The sequence below is a fragment of the Pseudochaenichthys georgianus genome, chromosome 5 (assembly GCF_902827115.2).
Source record: "Pseudochaenichthys georgianus chromosome 5, fPseGeo1.2, whole genome shotgun sequence".
In the NCBI taxonomy this organism is placed as follows: Eukaryota; Metazoa; Chordata; class Actinopteri; order Perciformes; family Channichthyidae; genus Pseudochaenichthys; species Pseudochaenichthys georgianus.
Genome location: NC_047507.1, coordinates 2,099,965 through 2,119,461, shown reverse-complemented (window position 1 = coordinate 2,119,461; position 19,497 = coordinate 2,099,965). Strand labels below are relative to the sequence as shown.

The following is a 19,497-nucleotide window of genomic DNA, read 5'->3' as shown; positions in this document are numbered from 1 at the left end:
TCACTGATTCGGTCATAATAATAAAAACATGAATATAGCGATATTTCGGAAACAATATATTTTTGTTTTTTCCATCAGATTTGACTTTTGTACTTCTAGCACACTACTGGAGTTATTGGGACATTTGAAACACTCCTATGTACCACCCAATTCCTCAAAGTCTATACAATTAAATACAAATACTAACACATTGGTAAGGTCTAAGGTCTAATCTATATCCGTAATTGTGATGAAATAGCAGGTTAAAACAGGATCAACAGCTTGAAAAGTTGAACTTTTCTCAACTTTCGAAGCGAGCAAAGGAGGCAAAGCAAAGCTTGACATCACCCCATTCAAAGTGAATGGGAAGCGTCTCCATTGAAGCACGCAATGCTCCCATGTGGACGTACCGTTAGAATATTAGCTGAACATACCATGGACTGATAATTCACAGTTTAAACCTCTTAATTTGAACCCCTGCTGAGATTACAGAGTGCCCAAAAATCACTTTTCTGGAAACTCAATCAATCAATCAATGTTTATTTATATAGCCCAATATAACACATGTTACATTTGTCTCAGTGGACTTCACAGTTTGTACGGAATATCAGTATCAAAATACGACACCCTCTGTCCTTAGACCCTCTGTCCTTAGACCCTCTATCCTTAGACCCTCACATCGTACAAGGAAACACTTCCAGAGAAAACCCACAGTTTAAAGGGAACATGGGAGAAACCTCAGGGAGAGCAACAGAGGAGGGATCCCTCTCCCAGGACGGACAGACGTGCAATAGATGCAGTGTGTAAATCGAAGAGATCATACATTTGCAATCCAATCCAAATCTGAATTATCTACTCTCATGGATCACTGTGACTAAAACAACATGTGATACGACTTTCAATGAGATTTTACACCTGTATAAATAAAGGCTAAATAAAAAATACTCAAATCGCAGGATGCAGAATATTTGTAAAAGGCGAAATATGTTTTTAAATTGTAATAATAATAATACATGTTATTTACAAAGCGCTTTTCCTGGTGCTCAAAGTGCTTTACAAGCAATATACAAATACAAAGTTTAACGAAGAACCGTGGAGCTGCAGAGATATCAGAGCCATTCATATCCTGCAAAAATAATAAATCCCTCCAATTACTGTGAATAATGTCGCAGTTGCGATATCAGTTAACTCATTTTAGATACTTATTTTTTCCAAATTGTGCAGCCCACGTTTCAATCATTTAGTATTTCTTGTTTTAGGGCGACAAGCTTTCCATATGTTAAAAGGACATTTGCTGTCACCTAAACAAAGTTTCAATCTTTTAATTTTAATATACTTGTTTTAGAGCAAAGCATTAATACAACAGCTGATTCCAACCTTTACCTCGACATGTAAGCAGATCTGAATATCAAGTACAATCTGTTTTACTGTGACTATGTTCACATCTCTGTTTATCACCTGGGGTCTCGCTGGAAGTCCTTGCTCTTAAAGTATGTGTAGACAAAAGCTCCATTGATGCAGATGATGGTGAATACCAGGACAAAGGTGATGAAGTTCTTTGTGAAAGCTTCGTTATAGCTGTCGAAACGTCTGCTGGAGTTCATATTGTCCTCAGAGCTGGAGACACAAAACACAGATTAAATGAGAATAAGAGCCTTCGTTGTTCTTTAGTGAATCAAACTCCTTAGCTTAGCTCTAAACATGCCTGCTGTACGAGGAACAGGAAGAGCAGCAATTCATTATATAACAATAATACAAATATAACAACATGTAAACTAATGACTGTTAACATAGTGGTTTTCTGGGATTAAACATAACACTATTAAAACAAACAAAACAAAATCTGAAAATCTGGATGTATTTTTCTGCATTTAGTTGTAGCTTTTAAAGGCCTTTTGAAGAAGAACACAGTCAGACAACGGTATTATTATAATACAAATATAATAAAATGTAAACATCTAAGGAAAGTTAACTTTGACATTTTAAAATGAATTAATCTCACTATTTGTGCACCTAGAGTCATACACATTACATTTAAACTATCCACAATATAAATACAGTACGTTTTTAAAACGTTGCAACATTAAATCGTTTCACACTTCTTACTTCAGCGACAGACTCCCACCTGCTGACTCTCTGAATCCTCCAGCTGCCGGTCAGCTCCTTTATAATGTGTGTGTTTGTGTGTGTGTGTGTGTGTGTGTGTGTGTGTGTGTGTGTGTGTGTGTGTGTGTGTGTGTGTGACGAGCATTGTGAACTTTTGATCATTAAAGGTAGCGAGGATGTTCCCACTTAATCAAAATGTGCATTAATTTGCCGACTTTGTAAAATGTATAGATGCAGTCAGGATTATATTTACATTTGATTTAAAGTGTGTGTGTGTGTGTGTGTGTGTGTGTGTATGTGTGTGTGTGTGTGTGTGTGTGTGTGTGTGTGTGTGTGTGTGTGTGTGTGTGTGTGTGTGTGTGTGTGTGTGTCTGGGGTTGGGCTGTTAAGGTTTTGGCAACACATATTTGTATTGCACTTAACATTGAATTAAACAGAGAACTTCTTCCACTTCCATTATGTGCTTTATTTCTGCTGATGTACAAACCAGGCTTGCACAGAACTTGAATAACATTTCCTTTAATTCTTCCACATTATAATGTAGAGCTGATCCTGCTGAACAACATGTAAGTATGGTAAACCACAGATGTTATTTTCTGCAATAGTCCAACATCCAATCTCCCGGAGGAGATGCTAACTTCCAGGTCGGACTACAACAATACGTCATCTCTCCGCTAGTGATGTTACGTTGGCGAACGATCCGATTCTTTTGAACGACTCTTTGGTACGAACGAAGGTAACCCAGTCGTACTTGGTGAGAGCCTAAGACCCTCAAATCCAGCACCAGACACTTTTTACGCTGCTATGGACAATCTTGCACTAATGCACATTCTCAAATATTGAAGTGACTGTTATTTTGTATATATTGTGTTTTTATTTAGGTCTTAGAGTGTGCACATGTAAAAATGTGTCTTTGATTCTGTATTTATAGGTATATACATATTTGCACACATATTTTTATATACATTTGTTTTATATTCAGGATTGTGAGAAACTGAGTGAGTATTTCGATCTCTCTGGAGGATTGACAATAAAGTTGACTTTGACTTGACTTTGATTATCCTGGTGATTATTTCGCAGATGAACCTATTAACCCCTTAAGAAATGGAACGGCTCTCGGAAAGGAACGGAGCCATACCATCCGGCTTCCTTCAAAGAGCCGTAATTGCCATCACTATGCTGCTCTACTTCCCCTAAATGTTCCCTTTCTGCAGCACCGGTCTGACCCTTGACACAGTTTTCCCCCGACAGGACAGGTACCGGGTCCAGTACTTCCTGAATTGCTCGTCCCTAAAACCGTAGATCACGGGGCTCAGGAAACGGGGGATGATGTAGACGACCAGGAAGAAGATGTAGCGGATCTCCAGACTGAAGCGAGGGAAAAGAGAGATGAGAGCCGCCTGAAGGGAAGGAACTACAAAGGTCAGCATGCACAGCAGCAGCTGGAAGAAAATCAGAGAAATAGAAAAGTATATTTAGTTATTTACAATATTTACAACACACAATGTGGTCTTCTAGGGTATTATATACATCATTTAATGTATAGATTATGAAGCTACTAGTCCCCATCTTTAATCGTAAACCGTTTAATTGAGAGGCCACTATTTGTGTTTTTCAACTTTAACATTCAAATTATAAGGAAGAGGATTAGGGCCACATTGGAGAAACAGTTTTGGGATGGGACCAAAAGTTAAAAAAATCAGAGAAAAATTCAGATTTCTGTGAAAATATTATTTGTTTTTTTCGAAAATCTCAAAATACTGACAATAATAGCATATTAGAAATAAATAAAATAACTGTTGGTCACATCTATGAATAATTTCACATGTGGCCGTCTTCCGTACATTTACCTGTTAAATCTGTTAAACTCTTTTTTCTTCACCTGGAAAAACCTTATTTCTTGTCTCAAAAAAGAAATAATGTTTTTTCAACAGATCTTAAAAGATTTTCCTGGCAATTTTGGTTTTCAAAGTGGAAGGAAGATCTATAGCCGCGTTCACACTGCGGTACTTTTCCCACAAAGGTTCATGCGAACTTAGTTCATGATCGCGTTCACACCAAAAAGAGCCGGTACTAAAAGTAGTTCATGCGAACCTTTTTACCCCCTCGAAAGTCCCTGCTAGAGAGCAGGGACTTTCGAGCGGCTCTTTTTTGAGAAAAGAGCTATATTCCTGATTGGCTGGGCGAATTGCAAACCACGCCCCGTAAAACTCCCAAAAGGTTTTGTGAAGCCGCCATTTTATTATCCTCGCATTAGCATTATTAGCATTAGCATTAGCCCGGCGCAGAAACGCAGAGAGACTAACTTATGGCAACACAAAATAAAACATGGGAGCGGTGGAGATGAGGAGGTGTCGGCGTTCTGGTGATTTACTCGGAAGGCTTCAGTAGAAGCTGCTGGGACTCCCAGCAGCTTCTACTGAAGCCAGTCCCCAACTCCGCGGACTTCCGGCCGGGGACTTCGGGCGGCAGTATACACCGTGAAGTGGTTTGCGGCCTGCCAGTAAACCCAAAGCAGAAGAAGAAGAAGTGACGTCAGCGGCTTAATTTGCCTAATCCTCCCCCAGGGACTTTTTCTGGTGTGAACACGATCTGTACATGCGAACTAAAGAGTTCGCATGAACTAAGTTCGCATGAACCTTTGTGGGAAAAGTACCGCAGTGTGAACGCGGCTATTGCCTCAATTATGCTAACCCTAAACTAACCCTAACCCTGATAGAACATGGGATCAATACAGTACTTATCTTATCTTTCTACATAAACCCACCTGCAGTCCATGGAGCAGCACAGTGTTTCTCGCTCTCTTCACCGAGGCCAGACCAGTAGAAGCAGCCTGTGCCGCGAGCATTATCTTACAGTAGGTGTAGAGAAGAGTCAGAGCCACGAAGGACAAATAAACCCCGTCAAACACACAGTTCTTATAGTAGATGGACGGGTGGCGGAAGAGCAGCGGGTGGTCGCAGAAGATGGGGGTGTTGAAGAGGGAAAGAGGCTGGTGGACGACGGTGATGAGCAGGTCTGTGAGGGGGGGCGTGGCGGTGAGGATGAGGATGATGAAGATGAGGAGGAGGGTGCGTGGGACAGAGCACATGTGGATGTAGTGCATAGGGAAGCAGATGGAGAGGTAACGCTCCAACGCCATGCCGGCCAGGATGAGAGGCGTGGAGCGGGTGGTGAGGACCGCCGTCATTATCTGAGGGGACAAAGTGGGGGAGGTAGTCTTTAATTAAAATAACAATACTTTTCAACCCAGAATCACTTACACATAATGACGGAGATGGCAAAAGTAAACACATCCTTTAGTACAGATACTCGTGTTTAAAAATACTCTGGTAAAAGTAGAAGTACTGACTATACTTCGATACATATATTGTAAAATAGGGCCTCTTAAAGATGCACGGCTCACCAGGAAGCAGCAGACGGAGGCGTGGATCTTCCTGAAGATGTAACTGACGACGTACAGCGCTGTAACGAGGCTGAGCTGCAGAGCGTCGTTTATCACCATGCAGATAAACATGATGTAGCGCGGGTTCTCATAGAAGAGTCTGCAGTCAGAGAAAAACAAGAGGTTAGAGACTTAGACTACAGGAGAGCTGCTAAAAATCTGAGTTAAAACACGTATTTACTGCCACAGCGGGAACTTGAACATCGTTATAGCAAGAGGCCAGTTCAGATAAAAGGGAAATCAAATGGAAAAACATCTGAATGAAAGAAGATGACATTAAGAAAATGAAAATCAAATAAGTAAACTGTATCAGAATAAGTAGCAGCATTATAAAAGGTACATTAATATATACATTTAAAACAATACCATTATTTAACTGCACTTATTGTATGAATGGTCAAATAATTATGATTATTATTAATATTATTATTACATAGTAGCAAGATGTTATTCAAAATAGAGTTTAAGTTGTAGGTCATGAAGTAGCAGTCAGAATGATGATACTACTAGTGTTTGCACTTTCAAATGTACAAGATAATTCTACAGCTTTTGCAGCTAAAGACCTGCACAAGTAATAAGACAAAAATAAAGTATAATCTTTTCAAAGTACCTACTAAAGTCCATAAAGTTTGAAATGCATCCCTTACTGCACTGACAAGCATCCCGCTGCTCCAGTGTTTTTATGAGGTGCAAAACACATTTCGTGCAAAATTGGACCATTTTCTCAAAAGAGCCTCATTGCAAAACAGTCAAATGTACACAGATCAGCGTATACTGTATATTAGATATACACACATTTAAGGTGAAATACTATCATCCTAACCGCAGCTACTGACTGTCCTTTATTTAATTATTTTCATTGTAACCTTTTATGTTATTAACGTTTTTAATATTACCATATTTTATTCAATGTGTTCCTTAGAGAACTTTTATTTGATTGCAGAAGACGTGGTTTTAAAGTGTGCTATATCAATACAATTTATTATTATTATTACAGTACACTGTCAATTGAAGCCAGGCGAAGACTCACACTCATTTATTACGGGATGCATTGAGAGGATGCATTTACACATACCAGGGTTGCCAACTCTCACGCATCTGGCGTGTGACACACGCTTTCACCCTCAATCTCACGCTCTCACTCTGCCCAAACTATTATCACGCCAAAAACAAGAATACCGAAGAAGACTAGAAACGGTTTTGAAAACTTTTGTCAGGTAGTGATCGTCTTCTCAATAGAACATCTTTGATAATGTCTTCTGGCCAATCAGAATCAAGACAACGGCGTGGTGTTGCAGGAAGTCCCGACGGAGAATACTTTTGCTGTAGTACATCTATACATCGATACAACATTACGTGTTGATAGAAATCAACACGTAATGAAATAAGACCCCACGGTTTGATGATTGATAGGTGTGTGGGCTGTCTTTCATGTTGACACACAGAACAATGGGGGCTATCCACCCTTATCCACAATGTAAAGTAATTAACAGCCTCTTCCCTCTTCTCTCTGTGAGGAGCAGCAGGTTCAGCTTTCAGAACAAAGTAACAAAAAACTAAAATGGCATTCATTTGTTTAAATATGTCGTGTAGTAATAGATGTATTTATTTTTCTTCTCAAGAGAGGACCAGAATGTGTATTTTATGTTAGTATTTCAAAAAATCTCCTGGGGGAGAATCCCCCCAGACCCCCCTACAGGGGTTGGGCTTTCAGCATGTCAACTCTTTCACCTGTGGGTAAATTGCAGGATTGGCTCCAGATCGCCCTTTTTATTTACTAAAAGACAAATGTGCCTTTTTATTTCATACAGTTCAATTTGGATTGAGACAGGGAAATCATCTAAACCTCACGCGTGGCGTTTCACTGTCAAGGGGGAGCGTGTATGTAATTACATTGCAAATACTGACTTCACCCCACCACTGTATGGGTTAGCCCTACCATAGATTACCCAACAAAAATACTCTCTGGCAACTGCCGACCCGTATTGCGCAAGCGCAGATCTAAGATCCAGTAGAAATGATAAAAAAGTAAAAGTCTGCTGCTTATTGTTCTACTAGGCCAAAATAGAGTGTGTTAATTAATATGTTTGGCAGTTTGGAGTAAGTCTGTAGATTTGTTTGTGTGTGTGTTTCATGTATAGGCCTCTCACGATAATTAATTTTGTTGGATACATTTTCCAGGAAATTATTGCGATAAAAAATAATATTGTCGGCACCGTTGTATGACCATTTTAGACCCCTGACATAATGATAATATATAATAATAATTGAAGTACATCCTTTCGAACTGCTAGTCACATCCTCATGTAAATGTAAATGTATCGAGTTCATTTTTATTTATCATACAATAAGTCAATTAATTGCTTATCGCGACAGGCACACAATAAAACAGTGGAAACAAACATGTGTTTGACTTTCATTAGTGAATGAAACTTTGTGCCCTTTATAGTCTGTGTCCAATTTTGTGTATTTGTATATATTGTATATATATCCTATCAGAGACGTGCACACATAGACTCTAGGTAGTGCTTGAGCACCTGCCCGTTTTGCCCTCTGGACAGCAATGTGCCCTTTTGAAAGTTCGTTTTTTACAGTTTTTTTTTTTTTACAGTATACTCTGTATACTGTGGCTCATGGTGACATCGATCAATTCTGGATTAAAAGCTTCTAATATATACAACAATGCCCCAAATACGCGTTGTAATTTTGTCAGACATCCCCACACGTGCCCCGCGGCACTCCCGTACGTGCCCTGGCTGCAGCCCCTCCCTTCCCTGCTCTCAACGTGAACGCGCAGCGCGCAGAGCTGACGGTCAGTCACTCAGTCAGACAGGCCACGGCGGGTGTGTGGTGCAGCAGCACGATTAAAAGTGCCCTAGTGACGACCAAGTAAGTAACCACCAGGTAACAAAATACAACGAGTGTATTGTTTAATCCCCTAAATCAGATGCCAAACTAAACTATACCGGGTTCGTACGGTCATTGAAAACCTGGAAAAGTCATGGAAATTCAAAATGCAAATTCCAGGCCCTGGAAAAGTTATGGAAAACAATATTTTCCCCAAAGTTTTGGAAAAGTCATGGAAATGTAACTAAAGTTGCGTCAAATATAATTTACATTTTATCTATCATTTTACATTTAAAGCGTTTGACACCGTTGATCATCGCATCTTAAAGCAGAGGCTACTCGATATTGGCATATCCAGCCTTGCAGTGGGTGGTTTGTGAACTACCTCTCTGAAAGGTCCCAATGTGTTCATTTTGATGGACTGTCTTCTGAGTGGTTAAACATTTCTAATGGTGTACCACAAGGTTCTGTTTTAGGACCACTTTTATTCTCCATATATATTAACAGCGTAGGTGAAAATGTGGATGAAGCTACTTTACATTTTTATGCAGATGATACTGTGATGTACTGTGCAGGTCCCACCATTAAGGAGGCTGTTGTTAAATTACAGGCTGTTTTTAACATTATTCAGACTCAGCTCTCTGAATTAAAGCTTCTTTTAAATGTGGATCAAACCAAGGTAATGCTCTTTTATAAAGCAAAAAAGACACCAGAGCCTGTTTTAGATATTGTAACTACGCAAGGAACAAAACTTGAAGTTGTTGCCTGTTACAAATACCTTGGTATCTGGCTTGATGATTTTCTCTCTTTTAAACTTCATGTCAATAACCTGCTTAAAAAACTGAGGGTTAGGCTAGGTTTCTTCTCCAGGAACAAGTCCTGCTTCTCGCTCGAGGCCAGGAAAAGGCTCTGTGACCTTTGACCTGTGCTGGACTATGGGGATCTGGTCTATATGAATGCACCTGCCCATTGCCTGGTCAAGTTAGATGCTGCGTATCACAGTGCACAGTGCATTCCTAATTTTGTGACAAACTGTAAAGCATTAACCCATCACTGTACCCTGTGTGCAAGGGCTGGTTTGCTTTCACTAACTGTACGGAGGCTCAGTCACTGGTACATTTTTATATACAAAGCCATGTTAGGGAAACTTCCATCCTACATCTGCTCCCTGATCTCTCGGAGAATTGTAAGTGGCTACTGCCTGAGATTGAATGCTGTGGTTTTATTAAATGTGCCAACTGCTAGGACTGTCTTAGGGAAGACAGCTTTTAGATGCGCAGCTCCTCTGTCTTGGAATAGTCTGCAAATTAAATGGAAACTGAACAATCTGGTGCCACTAAATGTTTTTAAAGCTCGGTTGGATGCTACTCAATCAGAAGCTATTGGTACCTGTTTATGTGGATAATTATGTAAATGATGCTGAATGATGTCCTTTTGTTGTTCTGTTTATGTTTTTATGTTTCATGTGGAACTACTTGAGCAGGTCTCCCTTGGAAAAGAGATCAATGATCTCAATGGGATTTATCTGTATAAATAAAGGTTTGAAATTAAATGAAATGAAAATCTAATCGCCGAAATAATCTGCGGTCGCGAGCTGTTATGTGCCATCATGACGCGCATGGTGTTATTTTTTAATATATGAAGCGTGAGCCATGTGCTCGAGTCTTCTTGCCTGTCGGGCCGGCTGAACTCTGCTGCTCCGGGATGAGGGTCAGCTACATTATCTACGGTGTGTTCGTTAACTGTGCGGAGTCACTGTGGCACAGACTGAGCCACAGCTGTTAGAACAGGCCGTTCAGGTGTTCAGAGCAGAGCGGCAGAGCGTGATGTGAACTGAAAAGTTTTTCTGTCGCAATATCATTGTCACTATCTGCTAACGTTAGCTTTAGCCTTCGTTTTCTAATAGTTTTTTTCATAGGCTATAAACAGAGGTGGTATAAGTATAGAGATTGTACTAGAGTAAAAGTAGAAGTACTCAGATCTTGTACTTTAGTAGAAGTACTCAGATCTTGTACTAAAAGTAGAAGTACTCAGATCTTGTACTTGAGTAAAAGTAGAAGTACTCAGATCTTGTACTTGAGTAAAAGTAGAAGTACTCAGATATTGTACTTGAGTAAAAGTAGAAGTACCAGAGTGTAGCAATACTCTGTTACAGTAAAAGTCCTGCATTCAAAATGTGAAATTAGAAAAGTATTATAAAAATACTAAGAGGCATGAAAATACATTTTCAAAATGCTCAACAGTGCTGCCAAAATTATAAACTGACTGCTACACAATTAAAATAAATGCTTTTATATATTTCTATTAGATGTAACTCTTTGGCGTTTCTGTTATTATTACCTGTTGCTTTAGTTGTTCTGACTGCTAAAATCCTCTGTTATTCCTAATTTTAAAGCCGATATTCCGTGGGGTCGGGGGGCTCGGATCCTTGTCACCTTTTTCATACCTGATGAGTTTGCATCCCTGACTACAGTTGCTTTAGCATGTAGAAGCTAGTAAGCCTACTATTGGATTTGTTTTAGATAGGCATCTGCATCAGACAGCATATGGTTATTGAAATAAATATATATGCAATTACGACACAAGATGTACCTTTAATAAATCTCACACTACTAAGGCAGCCGGCGGTTCCACCAGGGGCGTCAATCCCGGGGGGGGGGTTCGTCCCCCCCATGCTTCAGATTGGACCCCCCTAAGTCATTTAGAATAATAAAAATAAATGTTAAAATAATTAATTTTTTGATAATAAATCAGTAAAATCAGGCAAAAATAAGAATTAAATAACATAACCCTAACCTAACCCTAACACCGAAATAAAGTAACCAAAAACCGAAAAGAAACTAACAAAATCCGCCATTATCCGGCAAATTTTTGCGCACAATTTCGGAGCGCACAATTTCGGAGCGCACAATTTCGGAGCGCACGATTTCGGAGCGCACAATTTCGGCGCGACCGCCACGACAACTCAGAAGGTGCCCTTTTTTTTCTCTTGAGCACCTGCCCCTATGCGTCTGTGCACGCCACTGTATCCTATATCCTATATGCTAAGGTCCCGCTGCTGACACGATAGCAGTCATTTAGTGCGCATATGTGTAATTAAACCCATGATATCAAAATCTCACTCCAGCCAGGTACCCAAAGTTGGCAACCCTGCACATACAATACAAAGGTAAACTTGTTTTGTTTCTGCACGGCTGGAATCATGTGAATCCCCCCCCTGTGTTTGCTCAGAGTGACAGACAGCAGTTACCTGTGTTTGAGGAACGTGTGCACCATGCTGCCGTTGATGACGCTGAGCAGGAGCCACACCAACATGGCCACGATGTTCTTGGTGAGCGCGCTGGAGAAGTCCTCTTTGTTCAGATTCACAGCAGCACCCCCTGTCAGCGAGGAGCTGTTATTACTGCCTGGAAGCAGCTGAAGAGGATCAGAGGAGTTCAGCATCTCCAGCAGCTGCTCATAAACCTGCTGGAGCACAGAGAGAGGGGTTACACACACTCACACACACTTGATATCTTGTTTTAAGGCATGCATTTATACTAGTGCTGCACAGTTAATCAAAGTTTAATTTAAAAAGTGCTTTAAGGACAAGTTAAGTCAGTGCTATATTTGATTAGGGCAAGATATGTGAAAATATCTGGAATAAATTCTACATTTTTTATATTTAACCTTTATTTAACCAGATAAAAGCATTGAGATAGAATCTGATTTTCAATGCTGACCTGGCCAAGAAGGCAGCAACGTTACACATAACACAAACATATAAAATACAGAGAACATAATTAAGAAAACAAAAGACAAAAAAGCAGTCACTACATTGTGCACATTAGGACAGTAAGAAAGGTACTACTTATTACTGCAAGAGCAGCTGGTGGTAAGGACTTCAGACAACTTCAATTTAAAACATGCTATTGAGACAAGTGCCCTCAGTTTCAGGCTTGACTGAAGGTCATTCCAAGACCAAGGACCATAATAAAAAGACTCCTGTTCCCAGCCTCAGTCCGCACAGCGTACCTGGAACCGTATCCAGGCACTGGATCTGAGGTTGTAAGTGTCACAAACTGGAGCAAATCTGGCACATATGTAGAGTGGAAGCTTACCTAACATGGCTTTAATAATAAAAACGAATGTCATTCCCTCAAATAGTACAAATATAGTCAAAATAATAAATAATAATTGTATTGTGCAGCCCTGCATGGAAGCTTAATATAATGATGAGTAAGATATTAAATAGCAAACAATTGTAAAACCACATTTGCTCATATTATATATTTATGGTAACACTTTATTTTAAGGTACACAAAATCACCATCAACTAGTTGTTAATTAACATGAATAGTAGCAGTATACTGGCTCTTTATTAGTAATTATAAAACACGTATTAATGCCTTATTCTACATGACCATATTCTCCCAGTACAAGGCCATTAGTTAAGAGTTTTTGTCCTTAATAACCCTCTAATGGGTGCTTATTTATTGTAAGTAAGGACGTTGTTGTGTTTGAGTTTGGGTCTTAATATGCTCAATATGGGCCTAATAGGCATTCTCTCTTAATAACACCTAAAAAATATGGTCTATTCTTTTGTAGCAAGACATGAAACTATAAGTGTTAATTGTAACTTAGAATATGTTTAAAGTGAAGTCTAGTTCATAACCAGTTAACTAGCAGTTTGACTCTAACATGTTAATGAACAACTAGTTGATGGTGAATATGTGCACCTTAACCTAAAGTGTTACCATATTTATTTTAAACAAGAACATGCATATATTAAATATAAGCTTTTCACTCGCACGCACAAGCATCTTAAGGAATGTAGATGAATTATAACATAATATAATGCATGAAATAGACAGAATACAGTAATTCATAATCAAAAGGGATATATATTATATAGACGAGCATGTATTTAAAATACACGCTTTTTACTGCCTTGGAATTACTAAACATATATACAGTAAGTACAATTGCAACTGAAATGCATCAAATGTGAACAAATACAAATCTAAATGCACAGATATATTTACCTTTTTATAATAATAGCTATAATACTAACCTGCTCACACACATGCAGCCACAGAGCGTCAGGAGTTCTCACAGCCTGTTAACATCTGCGTGAAGACAATACAAAACACACATTCACGATACTTTAAAGTGACATTAAATCATTTGTTCTATTGTTTTACTTTCTGATATAAAATATTAAAACAAACAAAACACAATCAGGAAATGTTTTTCTGCATTTTGTTGAAGCGAGGCTTTTAAAGGCCTTTTGAAGAGGAAAACCGTCAGACAAATTATAATCTAAATATAACAACACCTAAACATTTAAGGCACCTTAACTTAGTGGTTTTGTTGGACTGTATTTGTATAGTATTAGAAAAAAACATTATATTCATACATTTTATCCCAATTTACATCATTCAGCAGTTCATAAATGTTCACTCTGTAGTCCGTAATGAAAATGATAAATGCATGAGTTCAGAATATTGATTCAAATGCGATTTCATTTCACTATTTGTTCACCTGGAGTATTAACTTCTACATTTAAATGATCCACAATATAAATACAGTAAGAACGTTTGATAAAAAATGCAAAATAATACCATTTCATACTTTTTAACAGAGGAAACACATATCAGCTGCAACTTAAAGAAAATAAAGCATTCATAATAATAATAATGTATATTATATAATATATTCAAAGATAAAGCAACAGAGACCCTCTCTCACCTGCTGAGTCTCTGGCTCCTCCAGCAGCCTGTCAGCTCCTTTATAATGTGTGTGTATGTGTGTGTGTGTGTGTGTGTGTGTGTGTGTGTGCGTGTGTGTGTGTGTGTGTGTGTGTGTGTCGGAGCATCGCTGCGGCCGTTTACAAGAACGGGATCGTGTCGGTTCTCTGCATCTCCATCAACTACATCAACGGCACCCTGATACACACCTTCAGGAAGCACCAGGTGTGTGTGTGTGTGTGTGTGTGTGTGTGTGCGTGTTTGACGAGCATTGTGAACTTTAGATTATTAAAGGTAGCAAGGATGTTCCCCCTCAATCAAAATTTGCATTCATTTGCGGTCTTTAAAATGAATATGTCTCAAAAAAAAAAAAAGTGCACAGTTGTAGCATTACATTTGTTAATGTAAAATATAGCTAGTGGAGCCTCGCAGCGGCGAAACCGTGCCGCGCCACACTAATTGCGCCGCATAAGCGCATAGGTGCGGCTCAGTTGAGGCTCCCTCTGCAAGGTGAGGCCCCCTCCGCAAGGTGAGGCCCCCTCCGCAAGGTGAGGCCCCCTCCGCAAGGTGAGGCCCCCACACAGTCTGCATGATCGGCCTGTAGGGAGGGACGGCCCTGAGCACATTGCTTGTTGTTATCTGCTCTAATAAATGACATGTGTCTAAAATACATATTTTAGAAATGACAAAATAAATTACTTGGTTCAGTTTGGACTGTATTTTATTAATTGTAATAAATACACATATAAAAAATACAAATAATATTTTTTCCAGCAATTTTTGTGCTGTAGTGACGTTTCCTTGTAGGCCGACCCTAAAGGTAGCATCGCAAATGGGATGGATAATGTCAGAAAATAATCTCTGTGTCAAACAAACCTTTATGATAAAGTTTTGTTCAGCAGGATCATTTCCACATATTAACACCACTTTATGATTTCTGAACGAAAAGGAGCTACAGCTCGGTCACATGACTTCACGTCACCTCCGCTAAGCTAAAGGTGACTAATGTTGGGCTATAAAGGAACTACAGCACGGTCATATGACTTCACGTCAACACCGCTAAGCTAAAGGTGGCTAATGTTGGGCTTGATGACGTTAAGTCGTCTCATTTAGACACTTGTTAGCAACCTCTGTGTATAAATCTTATGGTATAAATTCACCAGTGGGGTATTTACTGACATATTTTATGTCTGTAAACAAAACATTTAATGTCTTCAGCTTGTGTTAACAACAGACTTTATTTCGGGATTAAAAACCAAAGAAACACGGCCAAAAAACCATTGACCTCCAGACGAGGGAACCAGGAAGTAGAGGTGGGAAGTACTGGAGTACAAATACTTTGTTACTATACTCAAGTACATTTTTCTGGTATTAGTACTTTACTCCACTACTTATTTTTCTGACAACTTTTTACTTTCACTTCTTACATTTTTAACACAAATACATGCACTTTCTACTCGTCATCTCTGTTTGCTGGGGCCACCATCATCTTCACGTTGACCCGGCACCTGTTGCACTGAAAGTATATTTTTAAGTACTTCCTGAACTTCTTGTCTCTGACGCCGTAGATTTTGGGGCTGAGCAACCGGGGCAGGAGATAGACGATCAGGTAGTTTGCGAATCTGATTTCCACCCCTCGTCCGGGGAAGATCAAGTTCAGAACAATCTCCACACTCGGAGAAATGTAGGAAAGCATGCACATCGCCAACTGAGCCCCGTGAAGCAAGATGGTGTTTCTGGCTCTTTTCGCCAACATTTTATCCGTCGATAAAGCCCGTGCTGCAAACAAAATCCTCAAATATGTGAAGACCAGCGTCAGGAACACACAGGAGAAGTAAATTACATCGAACGCTAGTCTTTTCTGAACCAAAATCGGATCTTTGAACACGTTTTGCCGCAAGCAGGACACCGACTCGTGGAAGAAGCTCATGGATTCTGTTGCTAGCGTCACAAATAGATCGGTGATATCTGGAGCAGCGCAAATAAACCAAATAATCCCGATGACGATGTAAGTTCTCCGCACGGTGCAGATCTGTGTGTGGCGTAGAGGCTCACAGATGGCGATGTAGCGCTCGATGGCCATGCTGGCTAGATTAACGGGTGTGTTTCTGGTGGTGAAGACGGCCACCAGGATGAAGAAGCAGCAGAAGGACACGTTGATCCGGTAGAAGATGTAGCTGAGGAGGAAGAGCGTGATGGTGACGGTCAGCTGGATGCTGTCGTTTATCACCATGTGGATGAAGAGGATGTAGCGAGGGTCTTCATAGAAAGTCTGCAGGAAGACAAATTAGACACAAATTGGATCAGGGATTAACATGTTAATGTCAGGCAGAGGTGGGAAGTAGTGGAGTACTTTTACTTACATTTTGAACACAAATACCTGAACTTTCTACTTCTTACATGTTGAACACAAATACCTGAACTTTCTACTTCTTACATGTTGAACACAAAAACCTGTACTTTCTACTTCTTACATGTTGAACTCAAATACCTGTACTTTCTACTTCTCACATGTTGAACACAAATACCTGTACTTTCTACTTCTTACATGTTGAACTCAAATACCTGTACTTTCTACTTCTCACATGTTGAACTCAAATACCTGTACTTTCTACTTCTCACATGTTGAACACAAATACCTGTACTTTCTACTTCTTACATGTTTAACACAAATACCTGTACTTTCTACTTCTTACATGTTGAACTCAAATACCTGTACTTTCTACTTCTCACATGTTGAACACAAATACCTGTACTTTCTACTTCTTACATGTTGAACTCAAATACCTGTACTTTCTACTTCTTACATGTTGAACCCAAATACCTGTACTTTCTACTTCTCTCATTTTCCAAACAACTGGTTCCTTTAGTCTGAATGTGTGTTTGGTGGCGTGATCATTATTATTCAGAGTCATTGCGTGCCTATTGATTTGAACACGATCCGTGTATCCATCACTTCCTGGTCTTCTCTAAAGAAGAGGGACCAATGGAAAGTTGTCATGTTGCCGTTGTTCAGCATGGAAACATTCATTAGCTAACAATGACATTATTGTTCTATTAATATAAAGGGAGGTCAGGTACTCTTTAAAACAGCTGCTAGTTATGGGTACTTTTTACTGAAGTACATTTCGAAGCCCATACTTCTTTACTTTTACTTGAGTAAAGAAGTTTAGTCAGTACTTCTACTTTTACCAGAGTATTTTTTAACACGACTCTCTGTACTTCTACTTGAGTAAAGGATGTGTGTACTTTTGCCATCTCTGGTGTCAGGAACCTTAAAGGGATGCATGAGTGGGAGGAAATTATCTTCTCATTATCAATAAAACAATATTAAAATGAACTTGGTGTTAGTTTCTTAAAGGGGCCCTTTTATGCTTGTTGGGATTAGCCCTTCTCTCTGGTCTGCAAAGGCTAACATCCATGTTATCTTAACCAATCAGAGCAGACTGGGCTCTGGTTTCAGACAGAGGGTGAAAAGAGGTGCTGCAGCACAGGCAGTATGAGAAAAATAAAGAGATTTTTGAACATTAAAGCATGGAGACATGTCCCAGTAGAGACACTACATACTGATATACACCTGAACATCAGCAGGAGAGGACTCTTTAAAGTAGAGACACTACATACTGATATACACCTGAACATCAGTAGGAGAGGACTCTTTAAAGTAGAGACACTACATACTGATATACACCTGAACATCAGCAGGAGAGGACTCTTTAAAGTAAAGACACTACATACTGATATACACCTGAACATCAGTAGGAGAGGACTCTTTAAAGTAGAGACACGACATATTGATACACCTGAACATCAGCAGGAGAGGACTCTTTAAAGTAGAGACACGACATATAGCAGAATATGTCCCCTTTAAGAGGATCTCGTAGAATACTGTTTGCAGGCTTCATTAATCAACTCTTGATTAACCCTCACCTGTCATGGAAATACAGTATTAATAGTTTCTTATTACAAATTGTTGATCAGCATGCTGTGTTCATTTTAAGTACACATTCTCAGAGAGTTAGTGTTTCTAACAAAACTGTGATGAAACAAACAACCATAGTGCAAATCATTATCAGTTAATATTCCAGATATATGAATACATTGGTTTTACATTAAATGTAAGGCTGTAGCAAATGTATTTTTTTTTCCAATATCTGAATGAAGCATATTTCATGATAATAAATGTGAGGACTTTACACCACTGTGGAAAATTCTGACAGAGTCCTACACAGCCACCACAGGAACCTAATTTACACACATATTATAATACTAATAATGTTCATCAGCTACTGTGTACACATACAGGCTTTAAAAAAAGTAAATTGACGCAACAAAAAAAAATACACCACTTTCACATGTTCATTTTTAGAAATCCAATGTCAATTTTATGAAATATAGTACACAAAATACACGTATCTTTTTCTAATTAAACAGTTTTCTGTCTATAAATGTCCCATGGATATTCAGCTTGCTATAATATAATAAGAACAGACAGGCATATTATACTTAAGAAGTGTAGTGGAGCGAGGTAATGAGAGTCGGAGAGGGAGAGAGGAGAAAAGAGTGTGGGGTTTTGTCTCAGCTGCTTCAGAATAACAAACTTTGAGGCATTTCCTTATTAAACCCACAAACATACTGTATTTACTAAAAAGGTGCAGGTAATACATGCACTTATAAAGCAGCAAACACAAATTAAATATACTGCATAATTCTACTGAGACAGATGGCTGCGTGTGTGTGTTAATGGGCTGCAGATATTTTTTATGATAGATTGTGTTTTATAATCTGTTAAAGCGTCAGAAAATAGTGAAAAATGCCCTTCACATTTTCCCAGAGCCTGTGGTCACATCATCAAACTGCTTAGGATATAAATATTGAAAATATTTTGCATTTACATGATATCGAATAGCACATTTTTGCATTTAGGCAACTGGAATGAGTCAATGTTTGTACTACAGTTGACTGAAATTACTATTAAAATGGTTGTTAATCTAAATAGGCTATTCAGATGTCCGTGTGTGTGTTTCTGTGTGTGTGTGTGTGTGTGTGTGTGTGTGTGTGTGTGTGTGTGTGTGTGTGTGTGTGTTGTGTACCAGGTGTCTGAAGAAGGTGGCGACCAGGCTGCCGTTGATGTAGCTGAGCAGCAGCCAGAACAGAACCACCATCAGATTCTTAAAGAACATCGATGTGAACGTTTCGCTAACCAGCAGGAACTGTGAGGGGAATGACAAAAGAAAACGCTTTTTAATCCAATTAATGCTCAATAATTTAACTCCAATATCTATGGCTCTATTGGTTGGTTGAGTTGACACTTGACAATGTAGAAAAATGCATCTGGTATAGTAAATATAATATGTTACGTTCACTGATGTAAGCTTCTCCTACACATAT

General features: G+C 39.1%; 1 protein-coding gene and 1 pseudogene across 1 annotated transcript; both read right to left on the bottom strand.

Annotated features, from left to right (window-relative positions):
• Positions 1 to 1,590: 1,590 nt before the first annotated feature.
• LOC117447370 (odorant receptor 131-2-like) lies at positions 1,591 to 12,484 on the bottom strand. Its single transcript, XM_071203248.1, has 6 exons — positions 12,392 to 12,484; positions 11,628 to 11,845; positions 5,492 to 5,630; positions 4,853 to 5,278; positions 3,312 to 3,527; positions 1,591 to 1,596 (listed from the first exon to the last, which is right to left on the bottom strand). The coding sequence occupies exons 1-6, from the start codon at positions 12,482 to 12,484 to the stop codon at positions 1,591 to 1,593; spliced, it is 1,098 nt and encodes a 365-aa protein (XP_071059349.1).
• Positions 12,485 to 15,566: 3,082 nt separating this feature from the next.
• On the bottom strand, positions 15,567 to 19,274 carry LOC117447369 (odorant receptor 131-2-like; annotated as a pseudogene).
• Positions 19,275 to 19,497: the final 223 nt, after the last annotated feature.

What these genes read in the sequence shown, in the direction of transcription:
- LOC117447370 (XM_071203248.1), bottom strand. Translation starts at nt 12,484, where the DNA reads ATGTTAGGTAAGCTTCCACTCTACATATGTGCCAGATTTGCTCCAGTT. An exon ending in CACACGTTCCTCAAACACAG is followed by an intron (nt 5,631 to 11,627) that starts GTAACTGCTGTC and finishes CTCTGACTGCAG; the next exon opens with ACTCTTCTATGAGAACCCGC. An exon ending in TGCTGCTCCATGGACTGCAG is followed by an intron (nt 3,528 to 4,852) that starts GTGGGTTTATGT and finishes ATTTTCTTCCAG; the next exon opens with CTGCTGCTGTGCATGCTGAC.